This window comes from Recurvomyces mirabilis (genome assembly GCF_035927965.1).
Source record: "Recurvomyces mirabilis strain CCFEE 5264 chromosome Unknown scaffold_17, whole genome shotgun sequence".
Lineage (NCBI taxonomy): Eukaryota > Fungi > Ascomycota > Dothideomycetes > Mycosphaerellales > Teratosphaeriaceae > Recurvomyces > Recurvomyces mirabilis.
In genome coordinates this window covers 213,145-234,503 of record NW_027041951.1, presented here as the reverse complement: position 1 = coordinate 234,503, position 21,359 = coordinate 213,145, and the positions used below count along the sequence as shown (strand labels likewise).

At 53.5% G+C, this 21,359-nt stretch overlaps 12 protein-coding genes across 12 annotated transcripts; 7 read left to right on the top strand and 5 right to left on the bottom strand.

Annotated features, from left to right (window-relative positions):
- Positions 1-1,180: 1,180 nt before the first annotated feature.
- Positions 1,181-1,867, top strand: LTS14_006626 (uncharacterized protein; the record flags this gene model as incomplete). The annotated part of the gene is made up of 1 exon (XM_064839321.1): positions 1,181-1,867. One exon carries the CDS (start codon positions 1,181-1,183, stop codon positions 1,865-1,867), a length of 687 nt encoding a protein of 228 aa, XP_064693063.1.
- Positions 1,868-2,659: 792 nt separating this feature from the next.
- LTS14_006625 (uncharacterized protein) lies at positions 2,660-3,619 on the top strand (the record flags this gene model as incomplete). Its single annotated transcript, XM_064839320.1, has 1 exon — positions 2,660-3,619. The coding sequence occupies one exon, from the start codon at positions 2,660-2,662 to the stop codon at positions 3,617-3,619; it is 960 nt and encodes a 319-aa protein (XP_064693062.1).
- A 299-nt stretch (positions 3,620-3,918) lies between these two features.
- LTS14_006624 (uncharacterized protein) lies at positions 3,919-4,170 on the bottom strand (the record flags this gene model as incomplete). The annotated part of the gene is made up of 1 exon (XM_064839319.1): positions 3,919-4,170. One exon carries the CDS (start codon positions 4,168-4,170, stop codon positions 3,919-3,921), a length of 252 nt encoding a protein of 83 aa, XP_064693061.1.
- Positions 4,171-4,879: 709 nt separating this feature from the next.
- On the top strand, positions 4,880-5,571 carry LTS14_006623 (uncharacterized protein; the record flags this gene model as incomplete). The annotated part of the gene is made up of 2 exons (XM_064839318.1): positions 4,880-5,434; positions 5,485-5,571. 2 exons carry the CDS (start codon positions 4,880-4,882, stop codon positions 5,569-5,571), a joined length of 642 nt encoding a protein of 213 aa, XP_064693060.1.
- Positions 5,572-5,718: 147 nt separating this feature from the next.
- LTS14_006622 (uncharacterized protein) lies at positions 5,719-8,611 on the bottom strand (the record flags this gene model as incomplete). Its single annotated transcript, XM_064839317.1, has 2 exons — positions 5,719-7,036; positions 7,089-8,611. 2 exons carry the CDS (start codon positions 8,609-8,611, stop codon positions 5,719-5,721), a joined length of 2,841 nt encoding a protein of 946 aa, XP_064693059.1.
- Positions 8,612-9,019: 408 nt separating this feature from the next.
- LTS14_006621 (uncharacterized protein) lies at positions 9,020-9,898 on the bottom strand (the record flags this gene model as incomplete). The annotated part of the gene is made up of 1 exon (XM_064839316.1): positions 9,020-9,898. One exon carries the CDS (start codon positions 9,896-9,898, stop codon positions 9,020-9,022), a length of 879 nt encoding a protein of 292 aa, XP_064693058.1.
- A 609-nt stretch (positions 9,899-10,507) lies between these two features.
- On the top strand, positions 10,508-11,452 carry LTS14_006620 (uncharacterized protein; the record flags this gene model as incomplete). Its single annotated transcript, XM_064839315.1, has 1 exon — positions 10,508-11,452. The coding sequence occupies one exon, from the start codon at positions 10,508-10,510 to the stop codon at positions 11,450-11,452; it is 945 nt and encodes a 314-aa protein (XP_064693057.1).
- A 252-nt stretch (positions 11,453-11,704) lies between these two features.
- On the bottom strand, positions 11,705-15,808 carry MSU1 (3'-5' RNA exonuclease complex component; the record flags this gene model as incomplete). The annotated part of the gene is made up of 1 exon (XM_064839314.1): positions 11,705-15,808. The coding sequence occupies one exon, from the start codon at positions 15,806-15,808 to the stop codon at positions 11,705-11,707; it is 4,104 nt and encodes a 1,367-aa protein (XP_064693056.1).
- Positions 15,809-16,267: 459 nt separating this feature from the next.
- Positions 16,268-16,561, top strand: LTS14_006618 (uncharacterized protein; the record flags this gene model as incomplete). The annotated part of the gene is made up of 1 exon (XM_064839313.1): positions 16,268-16,561. The coding sequence occupies one exon, from the start codon at positions 16,268-16,270 to the stop codon at positions 16,559-16,561; it is 294 nt and encodes a 97-aa protein (XP_064693055.1).
- Positions 16,562-17,320: 759 nt separating this feature from the next.
- On the top strand, positions 17,321-17,814 carry LTS14_006617 (uncharacterized protein; the record flags this gene model as incomplete). Its single annotated transcript, XM_064839312.1, has 2 exons — positions 17,321-17,553; positions 17,607-17,814. 2 exons carry the CDS (start codon positions 17,321-17,323, stop codon positions 17,812-17,814), a joined length of 441 nt encoding a protein of 146 aa, XP_064693054.1.
- A 101-nt stretch (positions 17,815-17,915) lies between these two features.
- On the top strand, positions 17,916-18,859 carry LTS14_006616 (uncharacterized protein; the record flags this gene model as incomplete). The annotated part of the gene is made up of 2 exons (XM_064839311.1): positions 17,916-17,923; positions 17,977-18,859. The coding sequence occupies 2 exons, from the start codon at positions 17,916-17,918 to the stop codon at positions 18,857-18,859; spliced, it is 891 nt and encodes a 296-aa protein (XP_064693053.1).
- A 60-nt stretch (positions 18,860-18,919) lies between these two features.
- LTS14_006615 (uncharacterized protein) lies at positions 18,920-20,593 on the bottom strand (the record flags this gene model as incomplete). Its single annotated transcript, XM_064839310.1, has 1 exon — positions 18,920-20,593. One exon carries the CDS (start codon positions 20,591-20,593, stop codon positions 18,920-18,922), a length of 1,674 nt encoding a protein of 557 aa, XP_064693052.1.
- Positions 20,594-21,359: the final 766 nt, after the last annotated feature.

The following is a 21,359-nucleotide window of genomic DNA, read 5'->3' as shown; positions in this document are numbered from 1 at the left end:
TTTTGGCATGATGTGCCAAACGAGAAAACTTCGAAAGATGCTTTTGGGGAGCTGCGTGGACAGGGCGTGATGGGCTCGCCGTATCTGGACAGGGAAGTTCCCATTTCCTCGGTGCGCGCCTCACGAGCGCAGTCCTCTTGTTGGCGTGAGAGGAGTGTGTCCGGAGACAGTCGGAGGATATGCGGGTCTCCAAGGTAGCTCGATGCGATCGCCACCGCTGGAATTTCCGTCTAGTAGCAGCACGATTTCCCTTCCTCACGATCTCGGCGGCAACCTCGAAGCCCCGCCGATCCCCTCCACCTCCGCCTCCTCCCCACCAGAGAAAGGCAGTCCCTCGCCCTCCCCCCCACCGCCTCCATACGTCTCCTCCATAGACGGCACAATGACATCCCATTGCTCTGGCTTGTTCTCGTTCAAAATCTCCGCATCTATATCGATCACTGCGTCACCCCCCTCCCTCCTCTTGCTCTTTTCGACATCAACTTCAGACCTGAACTTGAAAGCCAGGACTCCACCATCCCTCAACCCGGCACCTTGTGGACAATCCGTGGCTTTATTTCCTCCCGACTTGGCAGCCCCGACGACAGCACCGGCTTTTCCCTTTCCCTTCTTATCCTCCTTTACCACACCACCTTCCTCTCCTCCCTCCCCTTGCTTCTCCGCCTCCAATGTCTCCCACCCTAGACTCAGATCATTATTATCCACGGGTCTCGCAAGTAGGACTTCGCTCTCATGCTGTGGGATCTCGTGACTGTTGAGTATACCGCTTGGATTTGTCTGGTGCAGGGCTCTGAGCAGTTCGGTGCGGACGGAAGAAAAGGGCTGGAGGGGCGAGACGTGGAGGAGGATTGTGGTGCGGGAGTGTTTGAGGCGGAGGGTCCAGGTTTGGGGGTTTGGGGGGTTTGTCATGGTTGTGGTCGTGGTCGTGGTGTTCTGGCTGGGGCTGTGGAGTAAAGGGGTTATCGTGTCTGCATTGCAATGCAGATATGAGTTTGTCAAGAAGATGAGGTCATGTTCAAATGGATAGACTTTCGAGATCGCGTGCGAGTCGCGTTGCGGGGATTCATTCATTCATTCATTCATTCATGCGGCTCAACTTCACCTCCGCAACCCGCAACGAAGCACAACCGCATTATTCACTCGACAATAATACACTTCCCACACCTATACAACCGCCAACATGGCGACTCTTCTTACTCTAGACGACACTCACCCACCATCCTCACCCCCCTACAACCCCCTAACCGAACGCCTCAGCACCCCCTTCCCCGCCCGCCTCCTCCTCTCCCTCACAATCTCCACCTTCGCCGGCTTCACCCTCGGCCTGAGCCAAGGCGGCCTAACTTCCGGCCTCCGCTTCCGCGCCGAAAACGCCCATCGCTTCCCCTCCACGCAAACGGGATGGTATCTCTACCACAAATCCAAGAACTACCATATCGCGCTCGGAGCCGTGCGGGAAGGGTTCCGGATGGCGGGACGAGTGGCGTTGGGGGCGGGGGTGTTTTTTACGTTTGAGGAGGGAATTGATCGGGCGAGGGCGGGGGTGTTGAGGCAGTGGAGGGAGGTTAGGGGGAGGAGGTCAAGTGAGGGGGAGGAGGATCGAACGATCGAGAGTTGTAGGGATTTTGTTAGTACGATTTTTGCGGGGCTGGGTACGGCGGGCATGTTCAGTGCGTGGAATCGGTTTCCCCTGTCTACGGCTGTGAGGACGGCGAAGAAGGCGGTGAGGTATGGGTTGCTTTTTGGGGTGGTGCAGGATATGCTTAGTGTGGCACGGGGGAGGCGGGTGGGGTATGTGGAATTTGTTAAGAGTAGAGTCTTTGGGATGAGAGCTGGGGCTGTGAAGGAGGTGGGGGTTGCTGGGTGAGAGAGGTGTGGTTACTGGTTTTGTTCTATGAAGACATGGTCGACGACTTCTGGTCCGCCAGCAAGAATGGAGGTCTGGCGCCAACATTACCTCACGTACGACTTTGCCTTCGAGTTGCAACATGACGTCCACCCAATGAAGTCTGGCCGCTTGACGGCATGCCGGACAGGACCGAAGCAGAGATAACACAAGTCATGAAAGATGCGGCAGAGTGGAGCACGACGAAGATTGAAGCGTTCGTGCTCAGGCATGGCCACCAGTCTCTCCTTCTTGAGCCGAAAGCTGTGGACAAATGTAACGCCAATCTTGCATGGAGGAAAGCAAGGAGAAAGTAGACTGGTTCTTGAGAAGATTGCACTGAAACCCCGCCCGTGCGTCCATGAGAGAACAGCTTCGCTGAAATTGCGTGCTGCCCAAGCGACGGATGAAACCTTTTGCTACGGCTCGCCTGGCAGGAGCAGGCTCTGGCGATCGCGGGTCTTGAGGGGTGTGATCTGCCTGGAATGTATGCGCAGATCCATTTGAGTATGCCTCTATTCACATTTGCCCTAGTCATCAGACCGCCGGCTAGGGGTCATCGCGGAGAAACGAGTTTCGACGCGCACCGGCTATTCACGCTTTGTCAGATTCGTGAATGGAGTGGCTCGCGCCAACCCCGACGCGCACACGAAGTTTTGGTGGCTGTCTGGTCGCTTGAGGATGATATAAAGTCTCTGGTGTCAGAGACCTTCATAAAACGTCAATGCCGAGCGTCAAGAATCCGCACTACCACCCCATCGAGCGAGACTCATCATGGCGACTAGCCAAAAGGTACAAGCTCTGAGACACTCCACCTTCTCTACACCCCTTAAGAGCGTCCGACACCTCTCATCACGCTCGCCACCATCATCTGCAGCTCCAGCCCTCATCGAAGTCGAAAACAAATTTCGCCCCAGCGGATACCTCAAAGAACTCCTCGGCTTAGCGCCTCCCACTCGTCCTACGATCTCCTCACTGCTCCTCGGCCCAAAGATCTACCCCTCTCTATCATTCGAAGCTCAGACAGGCAAGCTCATCAAAGACCAGTACTACGACTCGAACAACAAGCTCTCATCGCAAGGAATCTGGTTACGGTACCGTATGTCCAGATCCGTGACAGAGAAAGTCACGGATATGAATTGGCGGGACCTCCCTCCGACGGACGATCCGTCGGCGTTTGCGCGGTGGGAGGCGAAGGTCAAGATCAGTGGTGATTATCAGGACTCGGCGTTCACGGAGGTGGAGGGAGGAGCTGCAGTTTTCGGCATGCTACCGTCTCGGCGCGACTTCGATTTTGAGAAGCTTAATATGGTGGCTTGGCTCAATACTTACCGTTCCAGCTGGCGCATCGCGAGCAAGCTCCTATCGCAGCAGCAACACGTCGACATCCCTTCCCATCCTACCACTGACGAGTCCTTCATCGTGGTCATCGACAACATCGAGCAAGGTCTAAGCCATCTCTCCGACAAAGGTGCCGGCCGTCCCGACGCTTTTCATCATGAAATCGGCGAGATCGAACTCACGGCTTCTTTGTCTACGGCTGGTTTGAGTGATGGGGAGATCGTGGAGGCAGAGGCTGGAAGGGCTGGGGAGATGAGGATGAGGATTAAGGCGCTCATGATGAGGTATCCGGCTTCGTTCCCGCCGGGTGATGAGAAGGTCGATGGGAAGCTTAGTGCTTATTTGGCTTGGAGGAGGAAGGAAAGACTGGGTGGTTGTTTTGGAGAGGTCTGAGGTTTCTCATAGATTCATAAGGTGAGGGAAGCGGGACGTGCAATCTCGTGGACGGGATCCAGCTGAAGGGGTATGCGGCTGGACTAGATGCTGATGTCTCCTTGATGATTGAGGAGGAAGCAGAAGATGAGAGCCACGGAGCTACGTGATGCTATTCCTTGCTGATTGTCTACATGCGCTTTGGCTACAATTTCCAGCAGAGGCCGATGTACCCCGAAGACGCTAGATTCCAGGACTATGGAGATCGCTACAATTCGCGACACGACTTGCACCGGGTCTATCTCTCGTCCCAGTTCCAACTACCAGACCAAGTCCTCGTTCATACCACCACCGCACGCGTCGGCATTGGCCGTGGCATCTTTAGCCCAATCATACAAACCACCACGTTGCTTGAACGCCACCTCATCCCATTTGACCTCGTCCAAAGCCTCCTGAACACCAACTTCCAGAACACTGTGCGACTGAGTCTCCTTCTCGCCGCTCTTGTCCAGAAAGCTGAGATACTCGTCAAGAATAAGGTAGCTCGCGGCCCGTGAGTTGGTCAGCGTCATATACGTCGCTCGTCATTGGCAGGCAGAGAAGACACACCATAAGCTCATTGCTCTCCGGCACAAGACACTTCAAATGCTTGTGCCTTCCACAGAACCTTTTGAGGAGGAGCAGACCGCGTTTCATGTCGCTTTCGGTGGCGATAAAGCTGGTCTTCTCGGTGTGGAAGCAGAAGGTGCAGGTTTGTTGCATTTCGGGTCAAGTGGTAGTTGACGCTGATTGGGATTGTGCGGTCTGGGTTGGTTGTGGCTTGTTGCCAGCGAGTGTACAGTTGATGGAAGATGAGCGAGGCGACGATGATGATCGCAAGGATCGTGAACAAAGGGTGACGCATGTTGGGCAGTGTGCGCTGTGTCGATCTGATAATGATCTGGCGAAAGAGCAGTCGTCGTCGAAAATATAGGAGTGGAGCTGGCTGGTATCGTTTGCTGCATGCTTGTCTCAGGCTGGACAGAGGCATGCGGTCAATCTGTTGTTCTCGACGGCGGCCTACGTCCCGGCTTGCTACGGCTCATTGCTGAAAGAGCTGGTGTTGAAGACTCCTTCCCACCCAGCAAGCCCAAACACAAAGCCAAGCATCCTCGACTATGGTCCAGGTGGCAAACAGATCATCCCTGAAAGATCACGATCAAGCTGTGGAAGTCTAAGATTGCCTTGCTTGCATCTCTCGCACAAGCTCACCCATCCGGCAAGCTTCGCACCACCATTGCAATGGCCAACATAACCCAAACAGCAACGACACCAAACGAGAAGCAACCACTCCAAGTCGTCTTCGTCCTTGGCCCTCCAGGAGTAGGCAAAGGCACTATCTGCAAGCGCCTAGCCCAAGATTTCGGCTGGTATCACCTATCGGTTGGCGACTATCTTCGTGAACTCGTCAACAGCACAACGCAACTCCCCGTTGCGCAATGTGGTGGTATGTGCTCCGACGAGCTCCTGGCTCACCTGAAAGCCGAAAAGTCGGTGCAAGGCAAGACGATTGCCGCCATTGTCGAGCACAAGATTTTCGTCATCCAAGAGCAAGGTTTCGATCATATTTTCATCGACGGCTATCCCAGGCAAAAGCAGTCTACCGAATTATTCGACGAGACGTTTGGCCGACCGATCGAGATTGTCTGGTTCGGGTGCGTGAAGTCGACGGCAAAGGCCCGATCCATGGGTTGCAAACGAGGCGCCGATGATGATGAGGTGTTGGAAAGCAGATATGCAGAGTTTTTGGAGAACAATCGTGTCATCGAACACCATTACGACGTTCTCATGCAGATTGTAAGTCAGTGTTGTCCCAATGATGTCTTCATATTACTGACGATATGTAGGTCAACACGGACGGCGAGCGTGAGGAGAGTTATGTGAGAGTGAAGGCGGCATTAAGCAAGCTCTTGTCGGGAACAACGGTGAGATAGGAAGATCTGAGATATGGTGTAACGGACTGTGTCCAAGATAGCATAGCGTCGCTGTAAGAGTCTTCAGTCGAGCTCCATTATGGCATGACCGTCCAACCTAACTCGCGACCTGTGACCACCAATCGCACTCTTCACCACTCACTTCCATCACCACTGCCCCCCATACCCGCCACCCATATCACCATTGAACCCAAAAGGCGCCATACCATCGCCCAAGAACCAATTATCCAATCCACTACCCTGCAAGCCATCCACACCACCCAAAGCAATATCCATGGCCTGCTCGAATCCACTGCCCCAGCCGTAGTCTTGATTAGTGGGATCCACCATGCCCATAGATGGCACACCCATTTGTGGATCAAGCTGAGGATATGCATTCTCGGGAGCGTTAGGGTCACCAGCAGGAGCAGGACCAGACGGTTGGTTCCACTTGGGCATCCGATAGTCTGGATGATTGGGAGGAGGTCGTTGACTGTAGTCCATGACGGTCGGGGTGTTGAAAGTCCAGTCGGGTCCACCTTGGCTGTGCGATCGCTGGTGACTCTGCTGGCCTTGAGATTGTGAAGGTGGTGGGTTTGTGGAAGCGACCGCAGCTTGACTCAGTAGATGCAGTGGCGTTTGATTGAAGTCTTTCCTCTGTCTCTCGTGGTCCTCCACCTTCACCTTCCCACTCTGCTGAGCGGCGACATTCTCCTTATGCTTCCCGAACCAGTCGCGCAGAACTGTCAAGATGCGCAGAATCTTCGGGTGCGGCCTGAACTCCTCGCCGCCTTTGCTGACATAGCTGAATAGATTGATAAGTTTGTCGATGTAGTAGTCGACCTTCAGATCCTGCGGCTTCATCATCTTGCCGAGCTCGCTGTTGGGTGTGCACACAGCCACGTGCATCTTGATCAAGATGACGATCGCATATACACAGCGCACAAAGAATAAGAGCATGGGAAGACTCTTAATCGTTTCCGTTTCGTAGCTCAGCATGGTGTCCAGAATCCCATGCGCGGCTTTCAGGCACGCTTCGAGCGCAGCAATCTGATTTGTGGTCAAGGTGTCGGCAGTGTTGTTGACAGACTTCAAACTCTCCTCGGTGAAAGGCAGCCGGAAGTCCTCGATATTGTGATTGAAATGTAACGCAATCTCGTGCAGATACAGGCTGCACACATGTTCGAAGAACTGCAGTCCGGGTCCGCGGCACTCCTGCGGCACTTGTTCTTTCCACGTCTTGAGTTGATTCTCGAGCACGTTCAGTGCGTAGCTGACCTTCGGATCCGTGATGCTGATGGTGGCGGTGTTGTCGTCCATGAGGAATTGGAGCCCGATGTCCTCGCAGATATGCTGAATCTTGACATGTTGGCAGAACAGTTTATCTGATGGGTAGGCGTCTGGATGTGACTCGAGGACTTCGATACACTCCTTCATGTAATTTGTCCAGCGCACAAGATTCGGTCGGCGAAGTACCATTGACGCGCTGTTACATTGTCAGCACTTGGCTAGATTTCAGGATAAGAGCCGGCACTCACCTCGCGCACAGGTAATAGCAACCCAGCCACGCTCTTCTCGCTTCCAGAGTGTCACTATCCTGCGGTAGCGTCTTATGCGGACCAGGGGCGAAGTTCGCGTTGGGTCCTCCAAAGCCTCGTCTTGACTTCGCTGGGTTGAAACGTTTACCAAGACCGATATCAAGAGCCATAACAGCTGCCATGTGTATGATCTGATAGAAGTTGGTCTGCTCAGCTTTCTCTGGAGGCTTATACCATAGTGCCATGACTTGCATTGCTTGGATCAGCTCCAACGACTTCGCTCCATTGCGTACAACACAGTCGGCAACGGCGCCCACAGCCTCACGAGCCAGCGCTCGAGTAATGTCCGGATGAAGCGTGCCGAAGGACGCAGCAGACAGGATGCTCACGTACAAGATTGGCTTGTCTTTGAAGAGCTGCTCCGCAGTAGTGCCTGGTGGGAAGACAACCGCGGGTAGGTGAGGTGCAAGCTTGTTAATATACACGCCAAAAACATCAGAGGCCATCTCTGGATTGATAAGCGAGTTGATGCGGGCAGTAAACTCTTCCGGGCTCGTGTGATGCAGATAGCGCTTCGCGTCCGTTGGCGCCCATGAGTTCTGTATCTCGCTGAAGGTCCTCAGAGGGTCATCATTTGACGTCGATGTTGCTCGAGACAAATCAGGCTGCACAGCGCCATCGAACGCCTGCGCCAGATCCATACGTTGTCGCTTCCGAGATGGCATGACTGGTCCACCCGGCGTGACTTCTGCTGGGCTCTCGTCAAAAGCCTGGCTGTACTGTCCACTCACACTCCCCTCACCAGCCTGCATCATATCTGCCAAAGGCGCTCCAGGGACTGTCTGCGCGCCATACTGAGCTGCAGTCTGTGCATGCTGATGATGCAGTGCCGCCGTCAACGCGTCCAGCTTCTTCTCCAACTCAGCAACTCGGCTGTCAGCCTTCTTCTGCCTCTTGCGACTCGGTTGCGTGATCACGCATGGCCTGTTCGCCTTTGCGCATCTCTTGCAGGGTATTTCTGGGTGTGCAGGGTCCTGGTCACATCGGACCTTGAGAGCTCTACATGATTCGCAAGCCCGAGGCCTCTTGGCATCGTCTCCTTGCAGCCCGTCTCCATCATCGTATCCTTGTGCGTCCGGACTTGTCTGACCGATCGCGGCGTATGCTAATGCGCTTTGCTGGTAGGATCCATTCTGTTCCGGACTTGCCTGATTGCTGATGCTGCCAGTGCTCGGTGCGCCGGTCCCTGTACTATGCTGCTGTGGTGTTGATGTGTTCGGAGTTGGGTATTGGCCGTGGTAGTATGGAGTGGTCGACACATTCGCATATCCATCAGCCCTCAAGCTATCATTTCTTGGCGGCGCGAATCCTGGCTGGAGAGCCTGTGCCTGGGGTATATGTTGGTGCTGATGCTGATGCGGGTGTTGAGGTTGAGGCTTCGTGTTGGCATATGGCTGTCCACGTTGCGGTACTGGTTGGTAGTGGCCAGCGCCACTTAATCTGGGGTCTATCTGGTTGCTCATGGCGCGTTTGCGACGCGTTTTCGATGATGTCGAGTCGGTATGTCGGCGTGATGGTCACGGCGACGAAGACTCCGTCTTGTCCGAAGGTGGCGGGCGCGTGCGCCGGGTGTGACGAGCGTTCGGATCTGCTCCGAGATATAGTTCTATTGCACAGTCTTCAGGATGGAGCGACAACAACCTTGCGATGTGTGATTCAATTGTGAGTACGTGAGATTGATGCTTGCACTAGATACAATCGTGCTCGATGACGACTGCGACTGCTAGATGGAGCTTGAAACCCTGCTTAGTAACTACTTTACAACACGAAGCTCGCATTGACCTCTGCAGACCACTTTTTGCTGGACAGTACTGATGATGAAAGTGGATTGCCATCAAGCCTGCATCAAGAGCCTATGATAGGCAGGTATCTTAGAGGTGCTTCATCATGAACTCATACATCTTCTCCATTTGCACGTTTTCCTCCTTGTCAAAGATATGCTCGACATCATGTAACCGCTCGTACTGCACTTGCATGCCCAACCCAACCATGATCCCAACGACTTCATCCGCCTGCTCGATTCCCACAGCACTATCGACATCTCCATGCACGATGTAGGCAGGCGGGAGACCGCGGTCGTAAATCATGCGCGGTACTCTCCAAGTGTTTTCGCCAGACTTCATATGCAGGAGCTGGGCCAGATTCGCCGACTTGAGCATGTATCCATACATTTGCGAACGCTTGCTGTCAGGCTCATTATTGGCTACCACCTCAGCCGTGATGTCTGCGTACGGCTTGACGCCCTCCATATCTGGTTCGCCTCCGCCCAGAGCGGGTGGCTGAGAAGTCGTGAAGAATAGTCCGAATGGATCCGTGATCGGGTAGATAGGCAGGATGGCCATTGGCTTTGGCTCGACGTAGAGTCCGGCAAGGAGAGCCAGATAGCCGCCAGCGGAGCTGCCGCTGACAGCGAGTCTCTCAACATTGACAACGCCTTCACCTGCCCGCTTTGGAAGATCCTTGCGAATGAAAGCGATGCAGTCCTTGACATCCTCGTAGATCTCTGCAACGCCAACCTGAGGAGCGAGGCGATAGTCGGCTGAGACGAGGGCAATGTTGTACTTGGTCACGGCGCGCAACATGTGTGGCGTGACGCTGTTTCGCTTGCCTTGTAGAAGACCGCCACCATGGAACCAGACAAGGATGGGCACATCTTTGGCGTCTTTGGGAAGGTACAGATCGAGCGGAATTTCCAGCTTGTCGACAGTCTTGTAGGTGAACGTCCTTCGTGTTGGAGTGTCGGAAGACATGTTCGGAAATGATGTCTTTCCTGCCAAGTGCAAAGGTACAATAGTGGTGTTGCGATACTGTGGGTGCTTGGACCTACCTTTCCCAGTTCAGAAGCAGCTGCTATCAGACGACTGAAGATACCACGTAGCTGGAGCTTCCTATGCGGCTCCACATTATCACTTCGTCGAACGGCCGAATTCGGTAGGTAAACACAATTGGATCATGCAACTCGCGGGGTCTCTCTGCTGGCTAAAGCGCCGCGGCATCACCATGTAGCATACAGGCCATGGTGGACTATGGCCGGCGCCGAGAATATCAGGGTCACAACTTACGTGATGTGTGAAGGCGAAATGGTGCAGAGAGCGCGAGAAAGGTTTTTGGTGTGAGCAAACGCCGACGTGATCGGCAATTCGCGGCTTGATGAGCCGGCTATTATGCAAACATTACAGTACATCTTTTGATCACATTGATGTTGCTCCGTCTTCTTTTTGATCATAGAGCAGGTACGACGACACACAGAAAGTAGTAGAACTCAATATCAGGCGCTTCTGCACCATATCCCAATCGACATCAGACCGTTTGCAGTGCATCTCGACAACGCCAAGAAAATTGTTGATAGTACCTAGAAGATGAAGCTCCTCTACCCAACATCTCTACGCCTGGATCCCTCAAAACTCGAAGGCTTCAGCGTCGATCTGCAGTCGTACGACGTCAAGACGTCCATCCCGGAAGAACACACAGATGCTGATATCCTGGTGACCTGGGCCAACTCTTCGGACAACCTCAAGGACGCCAACAAACGTCTGACAAAACTACGATGGATCCAGTCTCTGGCAGCAGGTCCGAACGATGTACTAAACGCTGGCTTCGATCCCAAGAAAGTTTCCATCACGACTGGGTCTGGCCTTCACGACAAGACAGTAGCCGAGCATGCCCTGGGCCTCCTTCTCGTCAGCGCAAGGAAATTCCATCTCATGCGTGATTATCAGAACGATGGCAAATGGCCAGGTCCTCTCGGCGGACCCCAGCCAGACAAGGAACCAGGTACCTTCAACACGCTCGAGGATGCCAATATCGTGATCTGGGGCTTTGGAAACATTGCCAAGATGTTGGCTCCTTATCTTACAGCTATCGGTGCGAACGTAACTGGTGTAGCTCGACAACAGGGTGTCAGGAATGGGTACGAAGTCTACGGGGAAGACAAGCTGGCTGAGCTGCTGCCTAAGACGGACGCTTTGGTCATGATCTTGCCTGGTTCTGATGCCACGAAGAATGCACTGAATGCGGAACGCCTGAAACTGCTACCCAAGCACGCATGGGTCGTGAACGTGGGCCGCGGCACCTCAATCGACGAGAAGGCCTTGCACTCTGCCTTGACGAATGGCGAGATTGGTGGTGCTGCGCTGGATGTGTTCGAGACTGAGCCTCTGCCGGAAAGCTCGCCACTTTACAAGCAGAAGAACTGTGTCGTGAGCCCGCATGCGGCAGGTGGCAGGCCGAGAGGTGCAGAGGCGTTGATCGCGGAGAACTTGAGATTGTTTCTTGCGAAGCAGGAGCTGAAGAATGTCCTTTGACTAGTGCAGGAGCCGGTCAAGGCTGACAGGGTCAAGGCGAAGGCGAAATTGTGACGTGCATGTGGGAGGCATATACTGCGAGGGTGTGAGGAGAGCACTTATGAGCAATTCACGGCACTGATGCGGCCACCTTTGATGACAGGGACGAAAGATGTAGTACAGTGCCCGGTTAACACAAGAGAGCATATATACCGGTACAGTAGAGCTGGATATCTTATTGCATGGAATGATCCACACGATATTTCTTCCCAGTCATGGCCCTGCGACCCTGTCAATCAATCTCAGCGCCCTCAACTTCGGTATCCTCATGAACACATCGACGCTAACAATCTCGCACTCCCAAAGGTCCCCTATCCTGGCCTCCTCATAGTGCCTATTCCCAGGTACCGAGACCTTGGTCATGATGCTCTGAACATTCCATTCTACAATCATAGCCGAGGCGGTTGCGAAGTCCGGACCAGCGATTCTGTAAACCCATGCCTTGACCGTCTTAGGTAACTCGGCTTCACCAAAGTGATGAGCGCGGAAGAGAAGCTGCGAGATCCAAAACTCTTCCGCATGCTGTTTCGCGCGCATTATGGTGCTTTCTCGTGGCTGGAGACCAACGATGATGGTGTCGAGGACGTTCTTGCTGAAGGGAAGAAATTTCCGGTCCGCTTCCTGGTTGGTGGTGACGAGGTTCTGGCCAGTCCGTGCCTCCTCGCGTAAGGCGGCTTCGATCTGCCAGTGTAAGATCATATCACCATATCGGCGCAGAGGAGAAGTGACTTTGCCGTAGTGGCTCATGCCCAGAATAGCATGGTTGAAAGGCTTTGTGCTGAGACCTGTTTGGCCAAAGGTCTCCAGATACTTCATACCGAGGTGCATTGGGTATTCGCCGTTCTTGGACGCTTTGACAGCAGGTGCCAGAGTCTCTTCAAAGTATGTCTCCGGTGAAACGCGATCAGGTCGGCGGAGCGAGCCCCGGAAGACAGCTGGAATCTGTCGTTCTTCACACCAGGCTGCTGCTGTTTCACAAGCGAGCAACATCATCTCTCTGACCAAAACGTCCACGGCATCGTCCACAGGAGCGAACCAATTCGAAAACCCCTGCGTGCGCATTTGGATGACGGGATCACCTTCGACCCTGCGCCAGCCCTTGCGGAAAGGGTGGTCCCATGCTAGACCGGTGCTCCTGTCCGATTGCCACACCTTGATATCTGGCTTGTGTGTGTCGAAGAACAGTCCACCCGCTGCTCGTCTAACCTCTGACCTCTTCTCACCCAGCATGCGCAGCCACTCGAGCTGCTGCGCCATTTCAGGAGTGATCTCACCGTGCTCCGGTCTTTTAGTAAGGTCGGGTGGTGGATCACCCCCAACGGTCAAAACAAGTTCTGGTGTTGCTGCCTTGCCAGTATCAAGGACTTCGGCCACTTCTTGTCTGGTAAGTCGAAGGACTTTTCGAATGTATCCGCTTCTGATTTTCCTCTCCAGCGTTTCACCTTTGTCATTCAGGCGGGCTGAGAAAGTCAAGCACGGTCTGTTGCGGTCGAGGGAGAAATGTCTTTGCGTGGCCCATCGTGGCAACATCATATACGTGCGCTCGGGCATATAGATACTCTCGCCCATATGCCTCGCCATCTTCGCCATAGGGTGGTCTCGCTCGAAGAACGCCGTAGGATTGGCAATATGGATATGCACCCACCATTCCTTCGGGTCATTCGTGCCAGCGGAAATAGGCTCAACAGAAAGACCATCATCGATCTCGTGCGCCGAAGCATCGTCTATACAGTACACGGGAAGCGCACCCCAGTCATGGCGAAGGCCAGCCATGGAGTCCTTAAAGTCATGCTTGTTGGCCATTTCCTGAAGCTTCGCCATCAGGTCCTGCAAGGGTCTCGAGTGTTGGCTGCTTGGAAGCAGCAAGTGCTGGTCAAATCTGACGCGGTTCTCGTATGGTAGAATGGTGCCGATCTCCTGTAGAAGGAGCATTCCAGTAGGGGCATTAAGCTCGTATTGCTTGTACAAGCCTATGGCTTGCAGCAGAAGTGGTGGTAGAGACTCGATCCGTGGCAACCCAGCGAACATGTGGCTCAGACTCCACGATTCGATGAATTGTACCAGCTTAGTGTCTTGGTCCGTAAAGCACTCCTCTTTCACAATGCGCACAGAGTCCCGACCAGCCGTGATGGGGATTCGGACCTTACTGGGACCAATATTACCATATTCGGTAGCATCGCGATGCTCTCGGCTATTCAAGACGATCTGCTTGATCTTCTTCAAGAAATCGTGCACATACACTGCGCCTCGCCTTGGTTTATGACGCTTCACCTCAGCCTCGGACATGGTCGCAGTGAGAGCCAGATCGTCTTGCCACTCTCTAAGCCATCCTCGGACCGAGTTCACCATCTTTACGGAGTCCTTACTTCGGATCTGTAAGTAACCGGTCAAGCGATGTGAGCGGCGGTCAATGTTGAAAGCGAAACCAGCTGCGGATAGCGCTTGCCGTACTGCGAACAGTCCGGTCACCGGAAGCTCAGCAGCTGGTATTTTGAGTAATGTAGTTGCAGCGGTGACAAGCGAGCCGTAGCGGAGATCGCTCTCGTGTGCCAGAAGCTCATGTGCATTATCGAGTGCCCTGGCGTGACGGCGATAGATCTCAGTTGCTTCAGCCTGAAACTGCACCATTCTGGTAACAAGAGGGCTGGCGACATTGCGTGGTACAGAGAGATCTTTCATGTACGCCTGGTCAAGGAGCTCATCCAGGTTCGTCTCAACAAGATCAGGGTCGGGTAGATGCTCCAGCAAAGGGCGGACCATGCTCTCGGGCACCCAGCCAGGAATCGAATACTGCAATTTCTTCTCCAACACATGCACCCATCGACCTTGTAAAGTGTAGAGCTGCGCAAGACCTGTCGTGCCTACTCGGCGAACAAAGATCGCCACAACCGATGGTGCATCCGAGCGGAGGTACTCCACTTCTACGAGGTCGCCCATCTTCAGGAACCGAGTATGAAAGTCGCCGGAATTAGGCTCGTCATTTGGTGCCTGCATGAAATGAGCCATAGCCTCACGTTCGTCTTCCTCGGACTCGACTTGGGAGGTGCGCAAGGCATTATCTGGATTCTCAAGTCGTGTCAGGTTGTTGGTTGTGTCGCCTCCTATATCATCCGCATCTGGGAACGTGCTGTCTTCGTATATTTGGTCCTTGTCAGCATTCATCTCTTGCCAACGGCGTAGTTGAGCTCGAATGCCATGAGGGTTCTCAATGTGCTTGCTGCCCAAACCGACTAGCTCAGGTGGTACGCTAGCAAGTCCTTGCCCAGTAGTCCTCGCCTGTTCTGTTAGTGTTCGCTGCAGTCGAGACGTGGTATGATACGCTCGAGCCATAGTACAGGTATGACCCAACCCTTGCCGTCTATGGTTTGTCGAGGTTGATGCACGAGTACGTGCCGACGTGGTGGGCTGAGAAGCTGCAATGAGCCTTGACATGGCATCATAGCCTTCGTCGCCCAATGTGGTTTTTGGAGACAGACGCGGCCGATGATGCATACCCTGTGACGATATCGGAGTCGTTTCCGATCCACTAGCGGACCATGCCTGTTCACGCTCGATCTGTGCAGCGGGTGGACCATCTACCGCCCTCCGGCTTTCTTGAATCAATGGTTTCGACTCGGTCAAGTCGTGGACATCTGCGTCATGTTTAGGAGCGAGAGAGTGACTCTGAATACGCGGAACCACGGTCTTTAGAGGGCTAGACAGGTCAGATGATAGCTTGTTACCTACCACTGCTCGAGAGTCATCTGAGGGCCAGAGAGGGGTCTTGTGTTCCATTGCTTCGCCATACTGCTGTCTTTGCTGGAGAGCTGTATGCTCATCAAACGCCTTTTGCTTCGTTCCCTTCTCTGGCGCTGCCCAGCTCAGCTGGCTTGATACCCCGTCATCCCCAAAACGAATGACTCTTTCTCCTCTTGCATGCCTCACTCGTCGCTCAGTCTTCGCTGTGAAGAACTGAGCGCCAGCCTGGTCCGCAGCATCATTAAAAAGAGCCTTAGCTCGAGCAATAGCTGCATCTCTTGCCGCAGTGCTGATCTTTGTCTCCTCCTTCGGGCGTCTGGACGTCGTCTTTTTGTGTGCGTCGGCCTGCTTTGATCTTCCTACAACCTCCATTTTCCGTCTAGAGCCGTTCTGTGTATCTGATCTTTGTCTTCCCTGATCGACGAACGACTCTTCCAATGCTGGGAGACGAGGTTTGGCGCCATTCTCCGGATCCAGTCTATCATCGTGGCGAAGGCGTTTCCTCGTCTTCATGCGGCAGCCAAGGCAAACATAAGAGGATGAAGCCGATCGCGCGACAACACTCCGAGTGGGGAACATTGTTGGTGAAAAGGGCAGAGAGGCGACTCGGCCTCGAGCGATGGATGGCGAATAGAATAATATGTTCGATGTTGCGGACGGCGGAAGTGAATTGCTTGGGCGCCATCAACCAATATTTGGTTGACAGCTTCAATCAATTCCATGGACATCCCCGAGCGACTCCGCATTTTCTCATGCCAACACCAACTTTGCTGGCCTCGTCTCGTTAACATACCAGCATCTGCAGCACAGCACATTATCACTGTCTGCAGCAGCTGCTACACACAAGGTACGTCTCAGACATATCCACCCCTCCTGTCACTCTCACATGATGCCAAATTTTGTCAGCATGTATTACCCTAATGGCGCACCGCGTCTCTGTGGATTTATTAATTAGACTCTGAAATACCTCGAGCAAATCACCGCATACTCCTTGTACACCACCGACATAAATTCAAATGCTGATCACACAAAGACAGAATGGCCACGCCCAAAGCACCCGCCGACCACTTCACCCTCCTCTACTTCGCAGCCGCTACCTCCTTCACCCGCAAGCAGCACGACTTCCTGCCTGCTCCTATGCCGTTGAGTCAGCTTTATGATACAGTCGAAGCAAAGTATCCCGGCATTAAGGCGAAGGTACTTGAGTCTAGCGCGCTGACAGTGAATCTGGAGTACGTGGATGCAGAGGAGGAGGGCGCCAAGGGCGGTCAGGGTACGGTGATACAATCTGGTGACGAAGTTGCCATAATCCCGCCAGTTAGCTCCGGGTGATCTAATAGTACTTGCACAATAACTTGAACCAGTGGCCTTGCCTTGCTTGTGACAATTGCTTATTTCGATGGGAAGAAGTGGCTTTGGTTAGCAATGTCTTGCCGCCGAGAGAGAACCTACCAATGTGGGCGAGCAAACCCATAGATTGCCCGTGGTACCCGGCCTGAGATCAACAGAGGTTGCAGACATGCTTTGCCATATACTACTTCTACCTGCCGTGGGCGTATAAAGAAGCCTTTCCTCGCCGAGAAAACACCCCATTTTCATTACACTGTAGCTGTGCCTAAGCTTGAGGGTGGTTTGCGAGGCTGGCATCTCTGGGCGTGTGCATCATTCAATCATCTCGCACTCTTGTTCGCCGTTATAGAATACGTTTGTAACGATTCTCGGTCTCGTCATGCGAAGCAATGGCGATTCCTGGCAAGGCATCATTGCATAAATGTCTGGCTTAGTTTGAAGTGAACTATCTGCCACTTACAACGACAATTCGCAATGGTTTTACAGGCGACAAAACTGACAACTGACAATGATGCAATGTATCATTCACGGGGTTGCCACCTCACAGGTCTTGAATACAGCATGTGCAGTGCAGTGCAATTCGCTAGCCGAGCAAAACCTCATCCTCACCTCACCTCGCCTCGGCTCAGAAGCGGGGCGGTACAGTATCTCTAAGACGTCTGTTATTGCGTCCTTGCTGTCATCTTCGTTGTATTTCTTCGGCTCATCATCACCTCATAGAGGTGCTCAATATCAACAATCATGGCCCCGAAGAATCAGGGCAACGCGTATGTGCTCGGCGTAGGCCTGACACCCTTCATCAAACCTCGACGAACACGAGAGTATCCCGAACTCGGGTTCGAAGCGGGCGTGAAGGCTATGCTCGATGCCCAAATCAATTATGATGATGTCGAGATGGGCGTGGCGTGCTACTGCTATGGTGATACCACAAGTGGTCAGCGGATCTTCTATCAGTTCGGCATGAGCAGTATCCCGTAAGCTTGCCACAGTCGAAAGTGTCCATGAGCATGAGCTAATGGGTGGACAGCATCTACAACACTAACAATGCTTGTGCTACTGGAAGTACCGGCCTTCACATGGCGAGGACTCTCGTCCGATCTGGTGCCGCAGACTGTGTCCTTGTCATTGGGTTCGAGCAGATGAGTCCTGGCAGTATCAAGAGCGTCTGGAGTGATCGACCAAGCCCGATGGGCTTGAGTACTCAGATGATGGAGGCAAGCATTGCTCTTTCGTAGCCTGGGTCCGACGCTATGCTGACGGGAATCGGTAGGACACTCGAGGCAAGCATGACAGCCCGCGAAACGCTCAATACTTTGCCAATGCTGGCCGAGAATATATGGAGAAGTAAGTGCTCTTTAGTACTTATGTATCGGGAGGGCAAAGCTGACCAACAACAGATACGGCGCCAGAGCAGAAGACTTCGCTGAGATCGCCCGCATCAGCCACGAACACTCGCAACGAAACCCCTACGCCCAGTTCCGCCAAGAGTACACCCTCCAGGAAATCCTCAAATCACCCATGATACACGCACCTCTCACTAAACTGCAATGCTCGCCCACTAGTGACGGAGCAGGCGCCGCTGTCATCGTGTCTGAAAGCTTTCTTGCTTCTCGGCCACAACTCCGTAGCCAGGCGGTCTTGATCGCAGGACAAGCACTAATGACGGACTCTCCAGCTTTGTACTCGAAGAGTGCTATGGACCTCGTGGGCTACGACATGACCAAGCGAGCCGTCAATCAAGCCTACAAAGAAGCCGGCGTAGGACCAAAGGACGTCTCAGTCTGTGAGCTTCACGACTGCTTCTCCGCCAACGAGCTCGTCTTACTCGAAGGTCTGGGCTTCAGCGAGCCAGGCAAAGCACACGAAATGGTTCGAAGAGGCGACATCACCTACGGCGGTAAGGGTCCCATCATCAACCCAAGCGGCGGGTTGATCTCCAAAGGCCATCCCCTGGGTGCGACAGGATTAGCACAATGCGCCGAACTCTGCTGGCAACTTCGCGGCTGGGCGAACAATCGTCTCGTCGATGCGAAGGTGGCCTTGCAGCACAACCTCGGTCTTGGCGGAGCAGTGGTGGTGAACGTCTACAAACGCGCTGATGGGCAGGCGAACACGAAATTGTCGGATGCCGAGATCGTGAAGCAGAGTGCTTTCGAATACAATCCTGCTGCTGAGGCACGACATCCTAGCAAAGCAGATGCTGAGAAGGTGCGGAGTAAGCTGTACAAGAATGATTATGCGTTGGGTGATACGCAGGAGAAGATACAGGCGAGGTTGTAGATTCTGTCAGCGATAGCCAATTATAATGTCCTGTTTCATGTAATGAACAGGGCACACAGCCTATCCACCGAGCAAATCAATCCTCTCCTCTCGATCCCAGACAATCACCCCATCATCCGCCCGCTTCAACTGCCTGACACGGTGCTGCGGAATAAAGTTCTCATCCTCCGTAGCCTTGCCTCCCCAATCCTCCAACGCCATCCACTTCAGCCCCTCATGCCTGTCTTCATATCCAACTTCGAACGCCACGCCACTCAGACCAGGATCATGTCGCAAGCGCGAAATAGCAGCATCAGCATTCCGGAACTTCTTGTTCTTCTTGCGATTGGCATTTTTGTTCTTGTTTCGTCGTTTCTTGCGCTCCTTCGTGCCTGGTGAGTCGGATGCGTTGTCTTGTGAGTCGTAAGCTTCGCTAACGCCTTCGTCTCCACTAGAGTTGGTAGCTTGGGGTGGCAGGGACACGGTGGTCGAAGTAGTCCCGCTCATATCTCGAGGCCGGAACATTTGGTCTGCCTTATCTTTATCAGACTTCGACAGGGTGAGGAGAGCACTCAATGCGTGAGTGGCGGCGGCAATTGAGTTTTGCATCTTCTCCAGATGATCTTGAGGCATCTCAGTCTGTGTCGAGATTATGTACGACCAGCAGGAACCTTCTTTTCGCGGGTAAGGCCAGATTCGCGGTTCGCAACGTTCGATGAAACGCAGTGTCTGATGTAATATGACCTGCAAGTCTTCCTCGAAGAATTTTCTGCGGGTCTTCTGATCCCAGCATTCTGCGGTAATTACGAAACGATGCGGCGCTAATGATTGGAAGGCAGTCCAGCCGGTGAACGGAGTGGTCTGCAGCCAGCGCATATTGATCTTGCCTTCGTTATTCGAGCAGGCCTTACGAGTGTACTCCAAAGACTGCAGGATAGCGCGCGCTCCATAAGGACTTGGTGGGCCAGACGCGAGTCCGGGTAATAGCTTGTGCGCAAGCAAAAAGAAAGCATCCAGATACTCATAGTCGGACTCTCCAGCTAAACGCGACAGATGCCAGCCCCGGAACGAACTATGCACCATGGACATGATTTCGTTGCTGTTGAGCGGCCCCAGCTCACGACTCACCAGGCCCATGAACGTAGCCCATGCATAGACAGTGGCGTAGCCACTCAAGAGACATCCACTGTATGCGTCAATTTCTTCTTTGTTTCGATCGAGGATCTCGAGGAATGAGAGGACGTCCGCAATCATCTGGTGATACTGTCGGATATGAGGCGATACCTCACCCTCGAAAGGTGGCATATGTGGTGTGACGCCTGGCTGAGGCGTGATCATGTCGAGGTTGAAGCTCTCCGGGAAGTGGCAACGCCCCGTGTACAGTCTACTATCCTTCATATTCGTAATGATTCGGCCTTTGAAGCCGAGCTTTTGCCACGGGATCCAGATCTCTTCTCCTCGCATGGCAGGCTTGTAATCGTCCTGATCGAATAGCTCCTTGATGCTGTCCCAGAAGTGTTTAGGAGCGCCGTCGTGCATGTAGATGAGTCGAATATCATCGCCTGGCCGCCATAGGCCGATCGCGAAGCTGCCAGTAGGGAAGATGTAACGACGTGGTTTTCGGAGTGGCTTGTCATCCTCTCGATCACAGTCCGGAAAGTCGACATAGAATGCTTGGAGGAAGTCCGCCAGTCCCTCGATTATCTCCGTGATTGCGTCGTAGAGCTTGCGACCATCACTGCCATTGTCTGCCATGACGAGATTGGTGGCAATTATGGGTGATAGGAATGGATGGAGTGCAAGTGAAGGGACGTAAGAAAAGAATGCTGGACCTATGTGCTCTAAGAGGGTCCATGTGACTCTGCGCTCTTTGCGGCGTCTCAAAGAAGCAGCATTCAAGAGCGGGTGTTGTTGCGTCTAGTGGACATGAATGGCAGGAGTGCTCGTGACTCATGCCACGAGCACAGCCTCATGGTTGGTTGGTTGGTTGGTGGGCGGTTGGAGGCCATTGCGGTCTATCTACAACGTGCCACAGTTGATTTCCCATCTCTTTGAAGGATATCCAGACAGCGGTACATATACGGGAGATGGCATTTTACCAATGCCTACTATCGCAAATGCGAGAACCAGGAGAGGTAAGTACATGTAGAGATCCAATGTGGGTCGCTTACCAAGATGTTCTCCCGCTTCTTGCCGGCTTCGATCCGAAAGCTTGTTCATGATGATGGGTCCGGCAGAAGTGGGGCGCGATCAGCGTCCATGACATCCGTGTCTCGGCATTAGAGCTACAACTCCTTGCTTTGTCTATTATTCGAGCTGCATACCGGCATTTCGGGACAGAACGTTTCTCACAATCATTTCCCGGGTACTCGTGCTGACCGGACATGCGAAAACCTTGACCAAGGCTGGCAGGAGTAGAGTGGCGACATCTACACTAAAGCTCGAACACGAGGGGGTTTCGGTGGGCGCGTTGCGGAGCATTTCCAAACGCGCCAGCAGCCTTGCGTGGCATTGGCGCTGT